Source organism: Aedes aegypti, chromosome 3, assembly GCF_002204515.2.
Source record: "Aedes aegypti strain LVP_AGWG chromosome 3, AaegL5.0 Primary Assembly, whole genome shotgun sequence".
In the NCBI taxonomy this organism is placed as follows: Eukaryota; Metazoa; Arthropoda; class Insecta; order Diptera; family Culicidae; genus Aedes; species Aedes aegypti.
In genome coordinates this window covers 142,515,015-142,537,594 of record NC_035109.1, presented here as the reverse complement: position 1 = coordinate 142,537,594, position 22,580 = coordinate 142,515,015, and the positions used below count along the sequence as shown (strand labels likewise).

Genomic DNA, 22,580 nt, shown 5'->3' with positions numbered 1-22,580 from the left:
GAGGTAAGGATCACCTGGGAAGCTGGCAAAGCGCCAGCATGCTACCTTGGTGGACCCCCCTAAGCGTGTCATCGATGTTCGTTGCTGCATGGCTACGCAGCTAACCTGGAAGTTGCGATGTGCAATAGCCCCTCTCCGAAGCAATGCCTTCTTGGTGGTCCCGGAGAGACGAAGGGTTTGGTGGCAATGGGAATGCATTCGAATGGTTTAGTGGATAGGGGGTGTAGTCCTGTTTACTGCTTGCATGTAGTAAATGGTCCCCAACCCTACACTCCCGGACCTTGGTCCGGAGTTTGTTGAGCAGATTATCCCCCATTGCACTATGGACCAGAAATCAAAATTTCGCGACAAAAGTCCAAAAACCTATCTATATAAATAAAAATGGAATGGTATTTGTATGTCACGAAATGGCTTGAGAACGGGTGTATAGATTTGCATAATTCTTTCACTGTTGTATTCGACAGGGGATGCGACGTGTTCGTGCGGGAAAAAAAAATTAGGAATGTTTTCGGAATAGTCAGAATAACGGGTGAAAACTAATCTGTCATTTTGTAAGGAAGATTTCAAGACATTTTCCAACAGCCTACTTGATGGCAAGACGAAGTTTGCCGGGACCACTAGTTTTTAATAAAATGAATTATGGAGATGAATTTCTCATTATTTAGAACATGTGCGATTGTAAACCAACAATATTATTTGATTTATTACATTATATCATTGCAATTTATGGAGTTCAATTTTGTTTAATCTGAAAAACTTGAGTTTCAGCCTATACTAAGAAAATTTGTTTTTTTGGGGAAAAAATGACGAGAAAAATTATTGCGTGTACGTTTTTGGAAGGCAAACTAAGTGTATTTTATATGTTTGATTTATGAACAATTTTAATTTTAAATTTCACCTTGTATTTTGCAATGTACTCATAATATTTACTATTTTTTACTAGTTCGACTTAAAAGTTAAAGTATTCCACCGTATTTGACTTCCAAACAGTTTGAGGTGGAAGCCTAGACTCCACTCTTTTATGTGCTACCAAAAGTTTTTGCATATACTTGCGGATTGCCGAGATACACTGGTTTAAGTACATGCGATAATTTAGTTCATTTTTTAACCTTATATTTTCAACTTCGCTGCTGGGATAACAATCAATCAATTACATGAGTTTTATTGGTTTAAAAACATCGAAAGCAGCCATTATCATCTACTTTTAGCAAGGGTCTGTTCATGAGCTAGCTGACTTTCAGAAATCTGGGTGGAGTCCTTTAAGAAAATATATAAAATTTCAATTTTTCCCATTAGCGTAACTTGAACTCAAATCTAGAGGGGGCTTGACTCTTCTGATCGAAAAAATCCCTTATGTAAGGTGTATACTTAGCATGAGAGTTAAAATTTTCAAGGGGGGGCTTGAACTTTTCTAGGGAGGTCTAAGCCTCGGCTTCGTAGCCGTGCGGTTAGTGTCACCGAGGCATTTAGCCGCATCGTGCTAAGGAGTGTGGGTTCGATTCCCGCCTCAGGCCAAAAACTTTTCGAGAGGAATGTTTTCCGACTGTGCCACTGGGCGTTGCATGCTAGTCCGTTGTCTAGTGTGGTCCTTCCTTCAAAGGGCAAACAGCCCACTGGAAGCATTAACGTGTAGTGTCTTAAAAAAAAAGCCCCCCCAATACCTCTAGATTGTACCGAGGTGGGCGTCGGTACCGTAGGTTCTGATGTCGGTTATGTCGGAGAAGCAGTGGTGACAGACTCACACTCAAATCTAAATCAATGCACTCTTCCGCAAGAGTAAACTCATTAGATATCTGCTACGAAAATCTCATGCTTGAGTTGTTCGTGCAAAATCACTCAATCACATTAAAGCCGTCGAAAATGGTTCAGACATGGACCCGTCAAAAACTTGTGCAAAAACGAATGCTGTTGTTTACTTTAGACAAAAATTACTATAATTCCACTAGACTATAAATTGGGTTAAATCATTGGTTTGTGTGAGTAAACTTTGGAAATATAAGGGGTCTATTTTGTAAATCGAGCAGATTCATGTGACTCGCCTTTAGTCACTGTCGATCAAAGTAAGCATGCATATTTCAGATGTCACCCGTCGACTCCCATGGACCTAGGCACGGGTTCACTATTTGACATTTTAACGGTGCCGTATTATTTATCTGACCATGGAAACCAGTGAATTCGGCACCGCTCAAACGTCAAATTCGTGAACTCGTGCATTGGTCCATAGTAATCCAGTCACTCGAGTGACAGAGCCGCGTCGAGCAAATTTTTTGGTCGACAGTGACTCCAGTCGAGTCACTTTGATCGACTCGACTTATAAAATAGGGCCCCAAGACAATGAGTTAAACAGATGAGCCAACTCATTCATGATTTTTTGACTGCTGAGTTAGTTACGTGATTGACAACTAACGCATGAACAATTTCAATCGTAAGTTATAAGAATGGATCATTGAAGGTAGTGCTCACCGCATCAAAACAAAGGCGCCACTGTATATGGGATTTAACATTGTGACAGCATTGCTGTTCTGTCAAACACACAAGGCTACGGTGGCGCTATCTATGCTTTCCATAGCGGCCGTTTTGGTTATTTTAATGATCCATTTGAGTTTCTCACAAAATTGCGGAGAAGTCCATCGATCAAAATGTGGTCGATTTAGGATTCTGTCTGCTGTGGTATCAATGGAAGGTTCTGCTGAAAATAGGTGCTACAAATGGTCATATTCTTGGTGGTGGTGAAGTCTATCAGCTCTAAACCGTTCTCGTTTGTTAGCCGGTGGGCGCTGGATTTTTAAATCGTCATTGGAACTCTTCCACCTGGGCAATCAGTGCATTTAAATCTCCTTAAATTGAATTAAAATGACTACACATGTAAAAGTCTCATTGATTTTTTATGTGGCTCCTACATTTAATAGGACTAATCTGCGTATGGTACGACATCCATCAATTTTCGTTATTTATGAATGGCGTTTCGTGTGTGTCGCTAACAATCCAAATCCAACGTATGCGTGCAAATCATAAATTTATGCCATGTCATGGAGAAACATAATAACGATGTTCATGCGCCAGCCAATAAACAATGTAACACGCATAAAATATCAATAAAAAAGCTGCGAAAATACGACCACTCTCTCTGATGCGCGTATAATGAAAGGATAAAAAGCGATTGCCGCGCGACGACTGTTTTTATCGCCGAACGTCGCATTTACACCCAATTACCTTACATGTTGATTGTACTGATTGCGACGCCTTCGGATCGGTATCAGATGGAACGCCCCGTAGATGAGCGGATTGATTAGGCTGTTCGACATCCCGAAGAAGAAAATGCCCGTCTGCAGGTCCTCGCCGAGCTGTGAATGGAAAATAGGAAAGTGTTACATATGTGGACTAGTTTTAAGTTAACGCCCTAATCGAGCAATGGCAGCATATCAACAGAGCTAAAGATTTACAGAAGGAAATTGATTAATGTAGCAATATATAGTAAAAGGTTCGTCTTATTCATCCACATTTCTCTTAAGATATTTTAAGAATTTCTCCCAAGAATTATTGAAACTACACGCTCAAAAAAGAGTTCTGGAAAACGTGAACTGTCAAAAATACACCATGAACTACCATCATGTTTACGCATAAACATGATCTAGTTCACGGTGTATTTTCGCGTGTTGACGAGTTCACGTCTGCTGTTCACGGATACGAGAACGGATTTTTTTTTTCTGTGTACCTATATGTTACATAATAGATTTTTGAAGGCGTGCTGAAAGGGTTTCAAGAGGAGTTCCGAATAAAATTGCTATTGAAATTGTAGAGAAGTGTCTTTATAAACAATTGGAGAAAAAAAAAAAAACGATTTGAATTGTGATTGGATTGGATTTGGATTAGATTTGGATTGGATTTAAATTTGGATTTGAAAAATTAAAAATAAAATTGAATTCACAGCTAAAAACGATAAATTTTCGAAAACTACTGAACAAGTATCTAAAATTTCACAGAACTATGAAATTCTTGATGATCATTACGACGAATATTGTATTTCTGACTCCAAAACACGCTGACTAATTTTCAGACCTCCTTTTCCATGAAAGAAATTCTAGCTTAGCCAATGCGAGAACCTCAAAATGATTATATTTAAGCCAATAGATTGAATGCTGTTATAAACTGAGCAAGCAGCAAAAAGATATCTGCAAGCATTCAAACTTCCCATTAAATTTTGATACATTTGTATTTAATCATGCGTTACCAAAGCTCCTTGGTCCTTGGATATGTTGCCATCGCTCTTTTTGTTGTACAGTAAATCACACCGCAAGATGTTTTACGGTTTGGTTATGCTTCAGCAACTATTACTAAAGGGAAAAAATGCTAAAACCCGGGGATACGTACCCTTTCGGTCGGATTGAGGAACATAAATATCAGCATCATGATGTAGTACGGTGTCCAGCAGACGATGAAAACGACCACTATCACGACGGAGATTCGGAGGGATTTCATCTTGGCCTTGTGTATCAGTCGTTGCCGGTTGGTGTCCGATCGGCGATAGTAAGACCGGTCCACGGCCGACGTTTCTATCCTAAAAATTTTCTCACTACCTGGAACGAAAGAAGGGTGCGGGATTGATTGGGTTATTGTATGGGGTTGCTGAATAGACTGTAATGAGGGGCAGAGCTAGGTACATATGGCGAGCATCGTTTCAATTAAGGTTTATTCATCACTGGTAGTGATGGACATTTCTAACTGGACATTCAATCATTGGAATAGAATCCTATTACATCTTCGTTCTAAATTATATTTCGAGAATCTTGAATCATGGTAGGGTAATTTACGGCTCCAACTCCTTTCGACTATTCTCGGCAACCTAAATTAAATCACCTAATTCACTGATACAGTGCAGTACAGGGTGTCTTTGATAATGCGGGTAACTTTGATAGTGTGGGATCCACAAAATACTTAACGAAATAACATAATTCATATTAATCAGTGAAGCAAATCGAATGCAAAGGTAAAGAGTATTTTATGGTACTTCATGTCAGAGTTATTTTCGTTGAAATCGAGAACATTTTAGGCTGTATAGTCAAATATTTGAAATTTATGAGATTTTAAAATTTTGGAAATCCATACGAACAATCTGTTCTACAATCAATATTTGATGAAGATTGAAGGAGTTCGTCACTTAGCCTTGTTAAGCCTAGTTAAAATAAAACGTGAATTCAGTCTCTAACCTCGTAGCAAGAAACATTTTTTTACAAATTGGGGTTTTTTTGTAATCAAAGTCAGCAATTTCCATACATCGTTATATGCCTAGAGGCAAAGGCGCGACCACATTCGGAACCATGGGTAGGACGAACGTTAGCATTTTTGTGTGCAGTGAAGCTAAGAAAAGCTTTAACCCTGGGCTGGAAATTGAAAGTTACTGTATTCGAGGGGCTCAAACATAAAGCGGTATTGAGTGGAGGAAATTCTTCTGTTTCCAAACGATCTAACGATATTTACAGGTGACTTTTCCGCTCAACTAAAAAATAGCATAATTCTTGGAAGATACAATAGATACAGTTTTGGTTGCAATATTTCGCTGGAATTTCTTAAACAATACGGTTATCACGCCTTGTCCCAATTTTAGTGCCAAACGCTCAAGTTTATGCCAACAACACACGTTTACTCAATTTTTAGATGCTTCTTGTTTGTTTACGGGCAAAAAAAATGTACTCGATTTTTGTGATTTTGTCACACCTTTTGGTTTAAGCCTGATATGCTGCTGAAAAGGAATGTTTTGGCCTATCTCGATGCATGGGAAATTCCTGCAAGGAGTCGATCAAGAAAGCGCTTTATTTCTGATCGCAGTACGCAGATGAAAAGACATGTTAGTTCAAACGGGAGTCGGTGTAGAAAATTTCTGCAAGGAATCGGCGAGAAGTTTCTTGAGTGATTCCTTTCCAGCAGCAAATCAGGCTTTAAGCTCAAATTTTGGGTGTATTTTTTCCGTGTCTCTTCCGAAATGTCAGATAAGAATAACCCCAGTGTTAAAAAGATAGATAAGAACATCCCCTGTGGATAGCCGTTTTTTGAGCGCACTAATTTTCGATCCATTCATACGTTTTAGGCCTACTTTGTATGGAAATCCGAAAATTGATACAGATTTTTTGTGGGTCGAACATTACTCACGGTGTGCCAGAAACCGTTATTAACAGAAAAAAATGTCCATGAATTCGGCACCTACCATTCGAAAAATATAGTATTCAAGCATCTTCTCCGTGAATTTGAAAATATTCTAACGAGGGAATCGAAAGTTATAGTGATTTGAAGGTTTTAAGCTATTTTGCATGGGATATTCACATGCTTATAAATATTCCTCAACGGTGCATCATTATTAACTTGTAAACAAGCCAAGTAACCATCAACTTTGCATTAAGCATTCAAAACATGTAATATCCAAGCATCTTCCCTGTAAATCATAACGTCGAGAAAATCTGAAGTTACAGTGATTTGTATATTTACCATTATTTCTATGAAGTCTAAATTAGAGCTTTTTATGGCTTTTTTATATTAGTGCACAGAATTTACAAATAAAAATGTCCACATGACTGACACTCGGCATTCAATAGATGATTATTCAAGCCTCTTTGAAGCTAGTCTGAGAAAACTTTATCTAGAGACAACACTACTAAAGTACTTTGAAGTTTTGGACCTATAATAAAGTAAATTTTGAGTATTGAATTACCACGTTCATTGTTTTTACCACTACTAATTGCAACAAATTCTTATCAATATGTTGATCAATGTGATTTAATAGCGTGATTGACCACCTACTGTTGCTTCTCCGTTATTACAAGAGCAACTATACATGCACAAGGAACCAACAGATGTTACTTAGGATTAGTCGCAGCACTGTCAGTGTGTAAGTAATGGAATTCTCATTCCTTGTACTAAGCAATACCGCGTCCTGCTGCGTCCGAATACATGTCAATTGGGGTTATGGAATAAGTATTTACGTGATACTATCTTTGAGGAAGCCGTTGGAATCCTCTGCACTTCCACGAGAAGTCAATGGGATCTTGGTAAACAAAACGCTTAATTACAATAGTCTTAGGGATCATCACATCATTTTCACTGGTTATACCCTGTTATACCTCTCTTAAAACATAATGAAGTCATCAACATAATGAATAAAATAACATAAATAGTAATCCTTTTATATGCACAAAACATGACTGAATCAATGTATAATCGATACCTTTGATGACGAACTATTCAAAGATTTCGCATGATGCAAATCATGTAGCATCAATCCAAAAAGTAATTTATCAGTATCTAAAGGAAAAGTCGACGCTTATAGTATCCAATAATTCTTGAAACTAAACAAAATATAAGGCTTGTTGCATTTACATATTTAAAAAAAACATGAAACAAGGTTAATTTCTACAATAAACTCCTACTAACTATTAATTGAACAAACAAATATATAAACGTATCCCCTCCGCTGTCATGAACATTTTTTTTTCGATTTTTATTAACGAGATTTTTAGCCCTGGGCTAGAAGTCGTCACTGCATTTTTTTTTAAGACTATCTCGGGGATGGGATTCGATTCCAGGTCCTCGGCATGAACAAAATGTGAACCATCATATTTAACTTATTTAAAACACTAGCATAATACGATCTCACTAGTTGATAATCCAACCTGGACTGAGCAACATGGTGCCACTTTCAAATTGTTCAGGTTCGCCAATATGCTTATTTGGGCCATAACGAAACACTGCCCCGCAAAACGGGCAGAAATGAAACAAAATTCACAAAAAATACCCATTGATATGTGTCGAAATTATTAAATGCGTGTTGCGAACACTATTTTAGACGATTGAAAAAAAATCTTAATGACTCCAAAACTTCAAAGTACTCTAGTTATGTTGTTTTTTGATAAAATAATCTTAAACTAACTCCGAAGATAAATGACTACTATATTTTTTGAATGCCGATGGTCAGTCCTATAGACATTTTGATTTGCAACTAACGTACACTTTCATAACAAAGGCATATAAATCAGCACTAATTTAAACTTCACAGAAATAATCATAAAAATACAAAGCACTGTAACTTCAGATTTTTTTGACGAAATGATTTCAAATTTACAGAGAAGGTGCTTGAATATCACATGTTTTGAATGCCTAATGCAAAGCTGGTGATAACTTGGCTGTTACAAGTTAATAATGATGCACCGTTGGGAAATATTTATAAGCATGTGAATTTCCCTTCCAAAATAGCTCAAAACTTTCAAATCACGATAACTTTCGATTCCCTCGTTAAAATATTTTCAAATTCACAGAGAAGATGCTTGAATAGTATATCTTTCGAATGGTAGGTGTCAAATTCATGGACATTTTTTTCTGTTAATAACGGTTTCTGGCACACCGTGTTACTGCTTTTCCCCTAGGCCGGAACAAATTTGAAATATTACTTTTGTCACCCCCCCCCCCTTCAAATTTTTCAAGAAGTCAGAGGGGGGAAATAAATAAAATGTCTTATTTTCAGTGTTAGTTTTCATTGTTTTTTTTAAGGATATTACATGAGATAAAAGGTGTTATCGGATTATAAGTCCTAAATCTGTTTGTTAATGCTTATAGGTGTGGGATTTTTTTAAATGTGTAGCCTTTGAAAATAGAATATTTTAGTGATTTCCATTAATTATTATTCATGTAAACTTTCAATGATCAATCAGTTGCCACATCAATTCTGCGATTGGCTCTTAAAATTTATTTGAATACCTGTTTTCCTAGTAGTCCTATTTCTTCTGGGTGTATACATATTGAAAGCGTGATCATCATCCACAAGCTGCGTATCAAATATCCTTGTCTTCATTGTCTTTGTGTAAACGATATTATTGTATTTTTTCATTTAAGAATAAACTCATATTTATGAGGGAAATTTCTCTAAAAATATAAAACCGTATATAGAAAAAGTGCTATCAATGTTGGTTTTCAGGACACTTGAAACTAGCGGCAATAAAATATATCACGATGTCATAAAAGTCGTGAAATTTGGCCTTCGGCGCGAAATTCAAGAAAACCCGCAAAATTCGTTTGATTGTTTAAATTTATATGGAAAACACAGTAATTTTCGGTTTATTGCCTACGAAAACGGTTTATTTATTTTAGAGCCAAGGTTCCTCCAACAATTTTCGTATCTTTTAGTTTTGGGCTTCTTCTGATTACTTGTTATGTTTTAAGTTTTAAATTGCCACTCTGGTAATAAACTGATTAGCTTGATCTTTAAAATACAAATACAGACAAACAGACCGTTTCTCATTATTGTCCATCAACCACCATTTTAACGGTTAATTCAAATATTCTGTAGATGGCTAATCCACCAGACGCAGCGCTCGCATCGCTTTTTTGTATTTGAAATTTACACACTACCACCATCTGTTGGCCCATCGGCCAAACACACGGATTTCAGCTTTGGGCGTACATGTCGTGACAATAATTAAAATTACGATTTGTTCTAAGTGTTACATCTGCTATTCACTGACAATATGACCAAAAGTATGGGGCAGCGACAAAGCCGAGAAATTTTAGTTTAATCTTTTTCGTCACCCGTGAAAATTGAAGAATGTTACTGTGAATTTCCGCTATCCCTACTTACAACCTACTATATTGCCGTCCTATGCATATTAATCTCACAGTCGCTAAGGTTTGCAAAGAACATGGGCCAAGAGGGCATAACAATATATTTCACAGAGACAATTTTCTTCAATTTCATTCAAATCTAGTGAAATGTTTTTACAAACGATTTAAATTCAAATAACATAAAGTTGCATCCAAGTGCAGTGTTCCTAAAATTGTAAATAGCTTAAACAAAATTTGAAAGTTTAATATTTTCTCTCACCAAAACTAAAAAAACAGACGATAAAAAAACTTGAAGATTATTGTTATGAATAATCGAAATAGAAAAAATATTATAGATAACATTATAATGTTATGAAAAATAAAAAGAAGGCATGATTATTGTTCAATACATATTGATTTGACGGTTAAATGTGGAAACAAACTTGGTTTTGCAGCATATGAGTATAAAAATTGATAAGTTTACCTGAATTTCCATTTTATTATTTATTGTCCCCCCCCTCGACACATTTTGATGGAAGGTGACAAAAGAAGATTTTAAGATTTGTTCCGGCCTAATTGCAAAAAAAAAAATCTTTCGAAAAATCGTCATAATCTGCTCTAAATATTTTTATGTATGATGCCAGATATATCAATAGGAATTTTATCAAATAATTTCAAAGGAATTAAATTAGAATTACTTCCAGAAATTTTTACGAATTTTGCGGAATTTCCGAATCAACCAAAAACTTCTAGATAGTGTGCTGTAGGAGTTCTATAGGAATTGCTCTGAAAATCGTCAAGAGATTTAGCTATGCTTTGGTAGATTGTATCAAGAAAGATAGGATTTCAGAAATCGCTAGCACCAACACACTCGTGCTGTTTATAACACGATGCAACTGGTATTAGATTAACCCAATGATTTATCCAAAGATTCTACAATAACCTGCTGATAATTATATACCTATTGATGTTCCAGAAACTTCCCAAGAATTACTTCCAGAAATGCTTATGCAATTTGTCCCAGAACATATACAGGGTTGGCCGTAGATATATTTAAGAAACCATTTATTGATTAATTCAGAAATGTCATAGAAGATTGTTCCATTTGTTTTTCTAATGGTTAAAGAAGTTTCTTGTAGCAACTATTACAGAAAGTATCTCATGATTTTCCTTACAGATGTTCTCAATTGTTCTTCTCACGATCCAGAACTTTTGGAGGTCATGTACAAACCATGTCATACTTTACAAAGCATGAGTATACAATGAAAAACCTTACGACGTTGATCGTGTTTCTGCTGGTCTAGTGTATTGTTATGTTGAATCGTGGGTACACTGAACGAAATCTCCCGCCATCAATTGAATGATTTTTGCCTCATCCCAGCCCCATACCTATTTTCAGACACAAACAAGATGATTTTCATCGCTGTCCAAATCATTTGTTTACAAATAGCATCGTATGAAAATCATCCAGTCGAAAAATGATTTATATTGAAGAAGAATATGTTTAAAATTGAATGATTATCACACACTCATGTAAACAAACCACATTGCATTCTATTTCGTGATTTAAAAAAAATCGAATTGAAACTAAGTAATCGGCCATCGGTGGTTTCCACAAGTCATCATTTATTTTGATAATAGGCAATATAAAATCAATTAACAATAAACACACTAATGAGCCGCCTGTAATATAGCTGTTTGAAGCAATCTGGAAGTGTCCGCATTATACACTTCAATGTCCCAGGATCGAGTCAGGATTATTGGGTCTTGGACACCTTGAAAATAATTAACAAATTACAGGTAAACATACTTCCGAATACTTCCATCAAAATGAGCAATTATCTGTGAAATCCGCGAAGAAATGCCAAGTTCCGCTGCTGCCGCCATGTTTTTGTTTAGATTGACAAGGATGATTTCAAGTCAAGGATCGTTTGCTATCCGAGAGAAGTTTCAGACTATAATTGAATGATTTTTGATTTGGGACATGGAAGAAATGAAAATCCATCATAAGGCACATGTTACTCATTTGGGTAGTTAAAGCTCAACTATCAACACATTATCATTCGGATGTATACTGAAAGTCATCATAAAATTGGATGATTTTTGTTTAGCAGTCGGTGGGTGCATCATAGTGTTTAAAAATCATTCAAAACGAGGAATATGCATATATGTAGCCATGTGAATTACAAATCATTCAATTGGTGGCGGGAGATTTCGTTCAGTGTAGGACAATTCTTTGACTGTCCTACCCAAGTGTTTTCGTGCGTAGTACATGTCCTACCTGTCCTATCCACTTCCCGCGCCACTGCCTAGAGGTATGCATCGCCGGTGGTAGGTCATTTGGCATAATGAGTCTGAAAGCAAGAATTTCTAAAGATGACATTTGTTTTTACGTTTATATTGAATCTTTCTGATAATAACAGGCTTGTTTTGGAGTCAATTGAAACAAAATGACACTTTATTCAACAATCATATGCTCTTGAATAAACTAAAGCATATTAGGAAAGTTATTGCCAATCTTGCTGCCAATAGTACTTTATTATTTATCCAGAAATTACCCTTCTTTCAAATATTAATACTTCTTTTTAGTTTCGCTATTGGAATATTTTTTTGCTCTGAAGATTTTGATATATTTAGCACAAATTTACCCTTATTTAAAACATTCTATGTTTTTTAAACATGATACCATAATTATAGGTATAAAGAGTATTGATTTACAATTTGAATAAATTTCACCTTCTTTTATACATAGGCTGTTTTTTTGGAGCTATATTGTAGATATTTTTTGTTTCCAACTGACAGAAGGGCGGCAATCGATAACATTGATCTGCTCAAGTTATTGACGAAAAGATAAATCGATTAGTGCAGTTACTTCGTAGTAGCACAACCACTTTTCCCCAAATGTCGTTTCCCTGGACGCCAGTTCCCCGAATGCCAGTTCCCTGAATATCCCGTTTCCCCGATAAGCCCACGTCACCGAAAAGTTTTTGGCACTCAAAATTGTCGTAACTTTATACATTTCTGGAGGTGAACGAACTAACCATCTAATATGCACCCTTCTGCATTTAATTGGCGGTTCTTTCGAATATTACCGTCCTCAGTATTTTTGCCAACAAGTGTATAGTGGTTATCACGCCCAATGGTATGGGTGCCCTAGTGTAGATGTAGTTGTGATCTTTCGAGGAAAACAATATGCAATCTGTTTCGAAAAACACCCAGAATCCAGGTGTAAATTTTTCAAATTGGGTAATATTTCCATATGCATTTTGATGAGTCTGGAAATCGTGTGCAAGTTTCTTTGAGGAAAACAAAAACAAACTGTATATGACGAGCGTATGCTAGTCTACGTGTGTTCAAATGTCACTAAGCTCTATACCTCCTTCTTTTGATTGCTTATCGTTCTTTCTAGTTCTTTATCCAGCCACTGAAGACTATTATAAGGCAATCCATGAGACTTTGACGTTTGCCGATCGGAGTGACAGCTCAATCACAAAGGAAAATGTTAAGCTCTGTTAACATTTGCGTGTTTTGTTTACCCCTCCGTTTTGGTTGCATGCACACTTTTAGCTGTCAGCAAGGATGGAAAAAAATCAGCTCTAACGACAAACAACACGGTATAGGCCTTTTCATGCGACAGATCCGTCTATGCATTTGTTTACATCGGTGGAGGACCGGTGCTAACACGGGCCTGTCATTTTCATAGAAGAACTGTAAAAGTGCTTCCCGATCAGCTGATTTGAGACGTCATGTGAATAGGCCTATATGAATGGTCCAAGAGGGCCGTCGCTCTTGCTGCAACATGATTTCAACACCTCACCACGCGCGCTAATCATAGATATATCGAGCATCCGATGAACTGTTTGTCGTAGGACAAAGGGTTTGTCGGATATTGTAACATGTTGCGATCAATGCGAATCAATTTAAAATCCACGGATAATCTTTCTCACATACCATGCACGATTGACTTTCAGATTAAAAACGACAAGCTAGGAGACAAATCGTGGAGTGAAAACAGAAAAATCCTCCAAAATTATGACTTTGATTCGCGAACAATTGATCGTCAACTCACAGGTCGAGCGATTCATTTTTCGCGGAGCGGAGTTTGTTGTGATGGCTTGACGACTAGGGGTTTATCGTTGTTGCTATGATCGCATGATAAAGAACAACCACGATGCATCATTTGTTTTGTCATGATCACTAGATTTCCATCCTTGGCGGTCAGTCTTATCGCAGAAAGTCCTCATGGATAGCCTTATAGCTTCTATTTAAATTGCACCACTTTTCGGGGAACTGGTATTCGGGAAACCGATGATTCTGAACGCAATTGTTGATGTCTTTTCGTTATATTATGCCGCGATTATTTTTGGCGTCCAATCTTCTATCGGTTTAATCATAAATTTCGCCTTCTTTGAAGAATAGGCTGTTCTTTATATTTACTTACTTATTTGGCTTTACATCAATTATCTTCATAAAGCATCGCTAACAATATTTCGCCAATTCACTCGGTTCATGGCCGCTTCTCTCCATCCTCGACTGTGACCCACGTTCTCCAGGTCCTGGTGCACCTGGTCAATCCACCTAGCTCGCTGCGCCCCACGCCTTCTTGTTCCGACTGGATTCGTAGCGAACACCATCTTTACAGGGTTGTTGTCCGGCATTCTTGCAACATGCCCTGCCCACCGTATCCTTACAGCTTTAACTACCTTCACGATACTGGGTTCGCCGTAGAGTTGAGCGAGCTCGTGGTTCATCCTTCGCCGCCATACGCCATTCTCCTGCACGCCGCCGAAGATCGTCCTTAGCACTCGGCGTTCGACAACCCCAAGAGCTTGTAAGTCCTTCTCGAGCATAGTCCACGTCTCATGCCCATAGAGAACTACCGGTCTTATGAGCGTTTTGTACATCGTGCATTTGGTGCGGGGTTGAATCTTTCTTGACCGCAGTTTCTTCCGGAGACCGTAGTAGGCACGACTTCCACTGATGATGTGCCTTCGTATTTCCCGACTAACATTGTTGTCAGCCGTCAGCAAGGATCCGAGGTAGACGAACTCGTCCACCACCTCGAAGGTATCTCCGTCTATCGTGACACTGCTTCCAAAGCGGGTCCTGTCGCGCTCAGTTCCGTCCACCAGCATATACTTTGTTTTCGACGCATTCACCACCAGCCCGACTCTTGTTGCTTCGCGTTTAAGGCGGGTGAACAAATCTGCCACCGTTTCAAATTTTCTCCCAATAACATCCATGTCGTCCGCGAAGCAAACAAATTGTCCCGATTTCGTGAAAATCATGCCTCGACTGTTAAGTCCGGCTCTCCGCATGACATTCCGCGCAATATTGAACAACAGGCACGAAAGTCCATCACCTCGTCGTAGTCCCCGCCGAGACTCGAACGAACTGAAGTGTTCGCTTGAGATCTTCACGCAGTTTTTCACACAGACCATCGTCGCTCTAATCAATCTTGTGAGCTTCCCGGGAAAGCTGTTCTCGTCCATGATCTTCTATAGCTCTACGCGGTTAATACTGTCATATACCGCCTTGAAATCGATAACAGTTTGTGCGTAGGAATCTGACACTCATGGGATTTCTGGAGGATTTGTCGCACGGAATAGATCTGGCCCGTTGTCGAGTGGCCGTCGATGAAACCCGCTTGATAACTTCCAACGAACTTGTTTACCGTAGGTAATAGACGACGGAAGAGAATCTGGAACTTTGTAAGCGGCGTTTAGAATAGTGATTGCACGATATTGTTGACACTCCAGTTTGTCGCCCTTCTTGTAGACAGGGCATATAACGCCACGCCTTTATTCCTCTGGTAGCTGTTCCGTTTCCCAGATTCTGATTATCAGCCGATGCAAACAAACGGCCAAGCTGTCCGGGCCCATTTTGATGAGTTCGGCTCCGATACCATCTTTGCCAGCGGCCTTGTTGTTTTTGAGCTGTTGAATGACATCCTTAACTTCCGCCATAGTGGGAGCTGGTTGGTTTCCACTGTCCGCTGTGCCCACGTAGCTATCACCTTCGGCCTCCACCCGACCACGCGCCATTGCATATCACCCATCACTATAAAAGCTGTTGATGCCGAAACGGCGGATCTTCAATACATAGGAGAGTGTGCAAGTGCTACTGATGAAGTTGAGAAATTTGCAGTTCCAGGCACCGAGTATCCAATCGCTAGTCGATTTCCGTCGCTGTGGTCTTTGCCGATTGTTCTGGTCCGTGTTCTCTCGTTGACGTTCCTGTGCTGATGTGTTTTTACGGTTGGCTTGCAGGGCCTGAAACCAACCCCCTAGATTTCCGGAGGACCATTCCCCCTTAAGGACCATAGTGCGCAGTTTAGCTTGGAGCCCTTCTCTGGCACTCGGACGATGATCAGCCGCCCCTGACATGCGAAACATACGCTGTTGTGAGCCGATCCTAACATATAGTACAGACGCTTCAGGTTTGCTGAAGCAAACCCCCCTTCGCTGTCGGCATACCAGTATACGACCAATGTACCCACAGGGTTGGTTACCCGATCTTCCCTAAGGTTACTCGTACCCCGACCAGTACCACGAGGAGGTAAGGATAGGAGTTGCTGGGCAACAGGCTAAGGACCATACGAAGGGGTCTATTTTATTCCTGCAGGTACGCGAGGCACCAATTGTACGCCATGCCCAGCCATTTACCGTGCAATATGTGGATTCGTCCAAGTATTTTCCAAAAATTTGGCCAGGAGGAAGAGTTCAGACCGACGATTGGAAAGTTCAGCGCTCTCCGGCTGACGAACGAGAACGGCCTACGACTAATAGATTTTGCCGCCTCCAAGAACATGGCCATTCGTAGCACCTACTTTCAGCACAGCCTCCCGTATCGGTACACCTGGAGATCACCGCAGCAGACGGAATCACAAATCGACCACGTTTTGATCGATGGACGGCACTTCTCCGATATAACCGACGTCAGAACCTATCGTGGCGCTAACATCGACTATGATCACTATCTAGTGATGGTGAAACTGCGCCCAAAACTATCCGTCATCAACAATGTACGGAATCGACGCCCGCCTCGGCATAACCTAGCGCGACTGGCCCAACCGAACGTCGCCGCCGCATACGCGCAGCATCTCGAGGTAGCGTTGGATACCTGAAGCCGACCATTGGAACCCCCGACGCCCTAGGAAGCTGGCGCAACCCGTTAAGGTACCGGTATCAACTCCAACTCGGAGACCGCTACCCCAAGTCATCCAAGCCCCGTAGACTTCGTGTTCAGCATAGAACGTGCCGATCAACCCCCACGTGCTCCACATCCAGCTGGCCGCATCGACACACCTCACACCCACACCACACCCAGTAAGTTAAATAAAAGAATTAAAGAAAATGAGTGCGTTTTACTTGAACCCTTGACGAGCTTACGCCGACCCTAAGAGTCTCTGTATTTGAGCCAGGTCCGTCCAACCGGCCGGGTAACAATTGTCAGAATCTGGGAAACGGAACAGCTGCCGGAGGAGTGGCAAATCCTCCAGAAATGCCGTGAATACCAAGTCCCAACGCATCACCTGTTCATCGATTTTAAAGCGGTTTATGATACGACTAGCATCGACTGCAAAGAGCTATGGAATATCATGGACGAGTACAGCTTTCCCGGGAAGCTCACAAGACTAATAAGAGCAACGATGGACGGTGTGCAGAATAGCGTGAAGATTTCGGGCGAACATTCCAATTCGTTCGAATCCCGCCTGGGACTTCGACAGGGTGATGGACTTTCGTGCCTGCTGTTCAACATCGCGCTAGAAGGTGTCATGCGGAGATCCAGGTTCAATAACCGAGGTAAGATTTTCACAAGATCCAGCCAATTTGTTTGCTTCGCGGATGATATGGATATTTTCGGCAGAACATTTGGAACGCTGGCAGACCTGTACACCTGCTTGAAACGTGAAGCGACAATAGTCGGCCTGGTAGTGAATGCATCAAAAACAAAGTACATGCTGATAGGCGGAACCAAGCGCGACAGAGCCCGCATAGCAAGCAGTGTTAGACGGGGATACTTTTGAGGTGGTTGATGAGTTCGCTTACCTCGGATCCTTGTTAACGGCTGATAACACTGCGGAACACGTTTTTGTCTTAAGCATCAAAATACCGCTATTTTCTTCATTAAGGGTTGCTGAATCCATTGCCGTTTTCAAAAATATCATAGCACGTCTAGTTTTTGAGATATTGCTGTTGAATATGCAAAATTTGACTATATAAGCCAACTTGCATGCAAGTTTGCCAGCTTGTATGGTAAATTATTTGCTTAATTTGCCACATAATTCAAACTTTATATGTATAACAATACTTATCAACCTGGTTCATAATAATATCGATGCTCAAAAGATACTTTTTGGTGTTTTAGAAAAGTATTGTATTTTGCCATACAAGAGAAACGAAGTGTTTTGTATGGAGACTGCAAGCTTGTTGAAAAAAATCGTTTCAATCTAAATGTTATAGTGCAATTTCAACCAAATTATATCTATATACATAAAAATGGAGTGGTGTTTGTATGTCCCAGGGTGCTGCTCCCGAACGGGTCAACCGATTTGAATGATTATTTTTCCGTTTTGTTCGTCAAGTGTTCCGACGTGTTTTTGTGTATAAAAATCCCAGGATATTCACCGGGAAAGACGGAAAACACGAGCGTGAACGGAACTGTCATTTTGTATGGGGCGATCCATAGCGTTTTTCAACAGCCTACTTGATGGCAAGACGAAGTTTGCCGGGCCCACTAGTCTGAAATAAATGTTGAAGTCCTATTTTGCATGCTTGGTGGATTAGATCACAAAAAAATGATAAATCTTACTTTAAATTACATGTAAACATCAATTAAACCACTAAACCACTAAACCACATGTAACACCAACTAAATAAAATAATGAAAACTTGTTTCAGGATGATAGAACTTTAATTTTTTATTGATTGTTCAAAAGGTGTAAAGTAAGGGAAGGGAATGTGTCAAAATTCTACTATTTTTACATTGAAATAACTATTTTGAATGTATTTTGTAAAATTAACGAAAATATCAATTCAATTTCGAATCGACTGTATTCTTCTTCTTCTTGGAATTAACGTCCCCATTGGGACAAAGCCGGCTACTCAGATTAGTGTTCTATTGAGCACCATTTACTGTCGCAAACTTTGGCCAACATTCTTGGTAAGGTTCTTCAGTGCGAATGGCGACAATGTTGTCGAACGGTTGACATAAAGTGACACGGAATAGGTCAACGTGCCACTTGTCTAGCTAGGCGTACAACTCCATCCAGAAGGAAGCACACAACTGGCCAGCTTTGCTAGAATAACAAATCGTTGATGGCTTTTCTGTGTCGCCACGTTGTTTGCAACCATCGTGCAGAACTCAGGAGAGGCGGTACGATGGTTGGTTGACTGGTGGTAGAATGCATAATAATGTGGCGCAGGTCTGCCGCTCCGCAGATATATACTACAGCAACCCTACCACACCACTGGAGAAAGTTAATTGAAATTCTTCCGGCTGGCAAAAGGGGAATGAATAATCACTCGGAAAATTAATTTACACTTTTATTCACTTTGTTTGATTGACCTTGGCCGCCAGAACGGCCAGAACACAGTGCCATGGCTTATTTCGTCCACATTGTCGCCGTCGGTCATGAACGATACGGAGTTGCTTGCGAGGGAGTCGTGTTGGTGGACTAGTAGACGCCTTCGTGTTGATGTAAATACTTTACGTGATCTATGCTGGATTAGTACTGCCAGATTCCGCATTGATGAGCAGGGAAATGTCTTTGGATTGAAAGAACAAGATGTTTCTTGGCGCAGTGCGCATCGTACCTTCGTGCTGCTGTGCGTACACAAATTCTCTCTGCTTGTGGCGGTTTTTTTAGAACAACCTAAAGCAATAAAACAGTACATAAAGTGCTAAAAAATTGTACTTTTCAGTGCTAGTAAAGCAGTGCGCATCGTACCTTCGTGCTGTGCGTGAACGAATTCTCTCTGCTCTTGGAAGTTTTCTTAAAAACTACCTAAAGCAATAAAATAGTACTTTTCAGTGCTACACAAACAGTACTTTTCAGTGCTAAAATTAAAAACGGTACTTTTCAGTGCTACTTAAACAGTACTTTTCAGTACTATTTTTTCTACTATTGATCCCTTTACGATCCTTGTTTGGACCCGTGCCTTCGATTTTTCGTTGGATCCGTTGGCGAAAGCTAGCGGTGGTAATCCTTCTTGGACACCGTCTAGGGAAAAAAACCTCTCGAAGGTCACGTCTTTCTCGTTTATTAACTTAACATGGTATCAACAACTAACAAAAGGAAGGGTGAATCTCTGAATTCACTACTTCCTTCCAAAAAAGTGGGTTTTAAAACTGTCACTACACGTGGCAAGAATGGAAGAAAGGACGCTTCCCCGGAATGCGTAGTTTCTTCCAAGGGTGAAATGAATAATTGTATCGAAATGAGCAATCAGTTCGATGCTCTAGACAAATTTTCCGAACACCAAATCGAAGCAGCCTCTTGCCCAGGCTCTTTGATTCAAGTGAGGAAGCAAAGAGTGCCGCCTATCGTGGTCAGTTGTTCCGAATTTGGGGGATTTAGGCAGGAGATCTTGAACTCCATTAGGGGAATCAAGGTTTCCTTCCAAATCGCAAAGAAAGGAGACTGTCGCGTTTTGCCGGAAACTATTAAAGATCGTGAACTTCTTCTCAGACATCTTGAAGAGAAGAAGCACATTTTTTTTACTTATGACGACAAAACTGAACGTTTGTTCAAAGTTGCCTTGAAAGGTCTCTCAAGTGATTATAAGTCACCTGAAGAGATCAAAAATGGAATAAATGATTTACTTGGATTTTCCCCAGTCCAAGTAATTATTATGAAAAAGAGAACCCAATCTGGCATTGTTCGGAAAGGGCTTTCTCAAGAATATTATTTAGTTCACTTCAACAAAAAAGAACTAAATAATATTAAAGCTTTAGAAAAAGCTAAACTTATGTTCGATGTCCGTGTGACGTGGGAACATTTCCAGAAACCTGGAGGAAATTACCAGAACCCCACTCAGTGCCGTCGGTGCCAAAAGTGGGGTCATGGTACAAAAAATTGTCGCATGGATGCTAAGTGCATGATTTGCGGAGGTTCTCCTCACGCTAAGGACGACTGTCCTGTGAAAGAAGATACCAGAAAGATTGAATGCGCCAATTGCAAGGGACCTCACAAAGCTAACTTTTGGGAATGCCCTTCACGCAAAAGAGTCGTTGAGGCTCGTACCAGGCAGATGAAGGATAATATCCATTACGATAACGGTCGTTTCCGGAATTTGCCTGGTAGAGTATCGAACAATGCTCATTTTTCAGTTAACGATCGCTTGATTAGGAATCATACCCACCAGGAAGATCATAATCATGCTCATTCACAAACAAATTTTAATCCGTCGGGTAGCCGTTCGAATCTTTCAATTTCGAATGTATCTACCCACGGTAAATCCTTTGCCGATATCGCAGCAGGTAATTTGAACTCTTCCCCTATTCGTTCCATGAATACCCATTCTACTTGTTTCAAATCAAATGGAAAAAACTCTACCGCCACAGGTAACTCCTACCCCGCTTCTTCGTCAACCGAAAATTCCAATGGGAAATCATCAGATCATAGTTTCCCAAACTGTGGGTCGCGACCCCCAGGGGGTCGTGAGCCGGTATCAAGGGGGTCGCGAGAAAAAATATAATATTCTATTTTTCGCCCAAATTTTCAAATGTTCTTCGGTAATGAATGCATATTTTACAACGAAGGCTGGTATAAATAATAATTTTCGTTTATGCCACGTTTGAAAAGTCGAATATTTTAAAGGGAAGAAAAAATCCATTATTTTCTTGACCTTTGTTAGGTATTTGAAGTTTTTAAGGTTAAAAATCGTCATCCAGAGGACATTTGAAAAAAAAAGTGCAAAAATAACGTAAAAAAAACTTTTTTGTTCCTTATTTATTTTTATAACACCCTCCCCTTCCATGTACCTTTCAAACAGTCACGTACATAAAAGAAAAAAATGCATCAGTCATATTTTAATCAATTTATTGCAATCCAAGGATCTTGGAAACCAGAAAGCTTCAATGATTGTATGCTGGTGTTATAGATCACCAACTAGATTAGCTAAATCTCTATATGTCAATGTCGGAGGCTTCAATGACTCATGGAACTATCGAGTAACCGAACAAAATTGGGAATCATGTTGTGGAGATCATCGTAGTTAGCCATTAAATTTTGTTTCAGAGCTGATATAGAGTCATGGAATCGTCCGATGGAAATTTTGCTTCATCAAAAAATTCCAATTACATGTCCCAATTCCTGCCTTATTAGGTACTCTGAATTTTAAAAACAAATAATTTGATTACAGTTCATATCCCCAAAATTCGTCCAGAAATCATAAAACTCCTGTTTCATAATCATTAAATTTTGCAAACTCTGGTGTAATCTTTCAGATGGAACCTTTGCAGGATTATCAATTATTCAAAAATTGGTGATTTGAGAGTTTTAATAAAGAGATGTTAAACTTTTTGTAGCTCTTTTTTAAGTTCAATAATTGTTACATAAGAGTGTTGAAGCTCTATGATTTAGTGTTCAATTATTTTTCTAATTTTTAGGAGGGAAAAGAGAAACAAACATAAATACAAATACTTAAAAACCACGGTCTTATTATATAATGCAAACTTATTTCTTGCCGTTTTTCTCTGGTGGGTCGCAAATATTACAATTGACAGTCAGGTGGGTCGCGCAACCAAAAAGTTTGGGAACCTATGCATCAGATGATATGTTTGCCTCTGATTTTAATTTTCTCACTGAACAATTGAATCTTATGATTGATGCAATGTTCAAAGCCACCACTATGACTGAAGCAGTCCAAGAAGGTGTAAAATTTACAAATCAAATTGTTGTTGGATTACGTTTTTCTAATGGATCCAAATAATAATTTAAATATTTTAAATTGGAATGCTCGTTCTCTGAATGGTAAAGAGGACGAGCTGTT

General features: G+C 39.3%; 1 protein-coding gene across 2 annotated transcripts in view; it reads right to left on the bottom strand.

The window, feature by feature from the left end:
- The window catches only part of LOC5574876 (gonadotropin-releasing hormone receptor), a 293,895-nt gene that overhangs the window by 5,441 nt on the left and 265,874 nt on the right, over nt 1-22,580 (bottom strand). The window contains exons 4-5 of one of the 2 annotated variants that reach the window (XM_021850179.1): nt 4,372-4,577; nt 3,214-3,344 (exon numbers count right to left, since the gene is read on the bottom strand). In XM_021850179.1, the coding sequence (XP_021705871.1) occupies nt 3,214-3,344; nt 4,372-4,577 (337 nt within the window). The remainder of the gene's footprint in view (nt 1-3,213; nt 3,345-4,371; nt 4,578-22,580) is intronic. The other variant, XM_021850180.1, reaches the window with a different exon arrangement.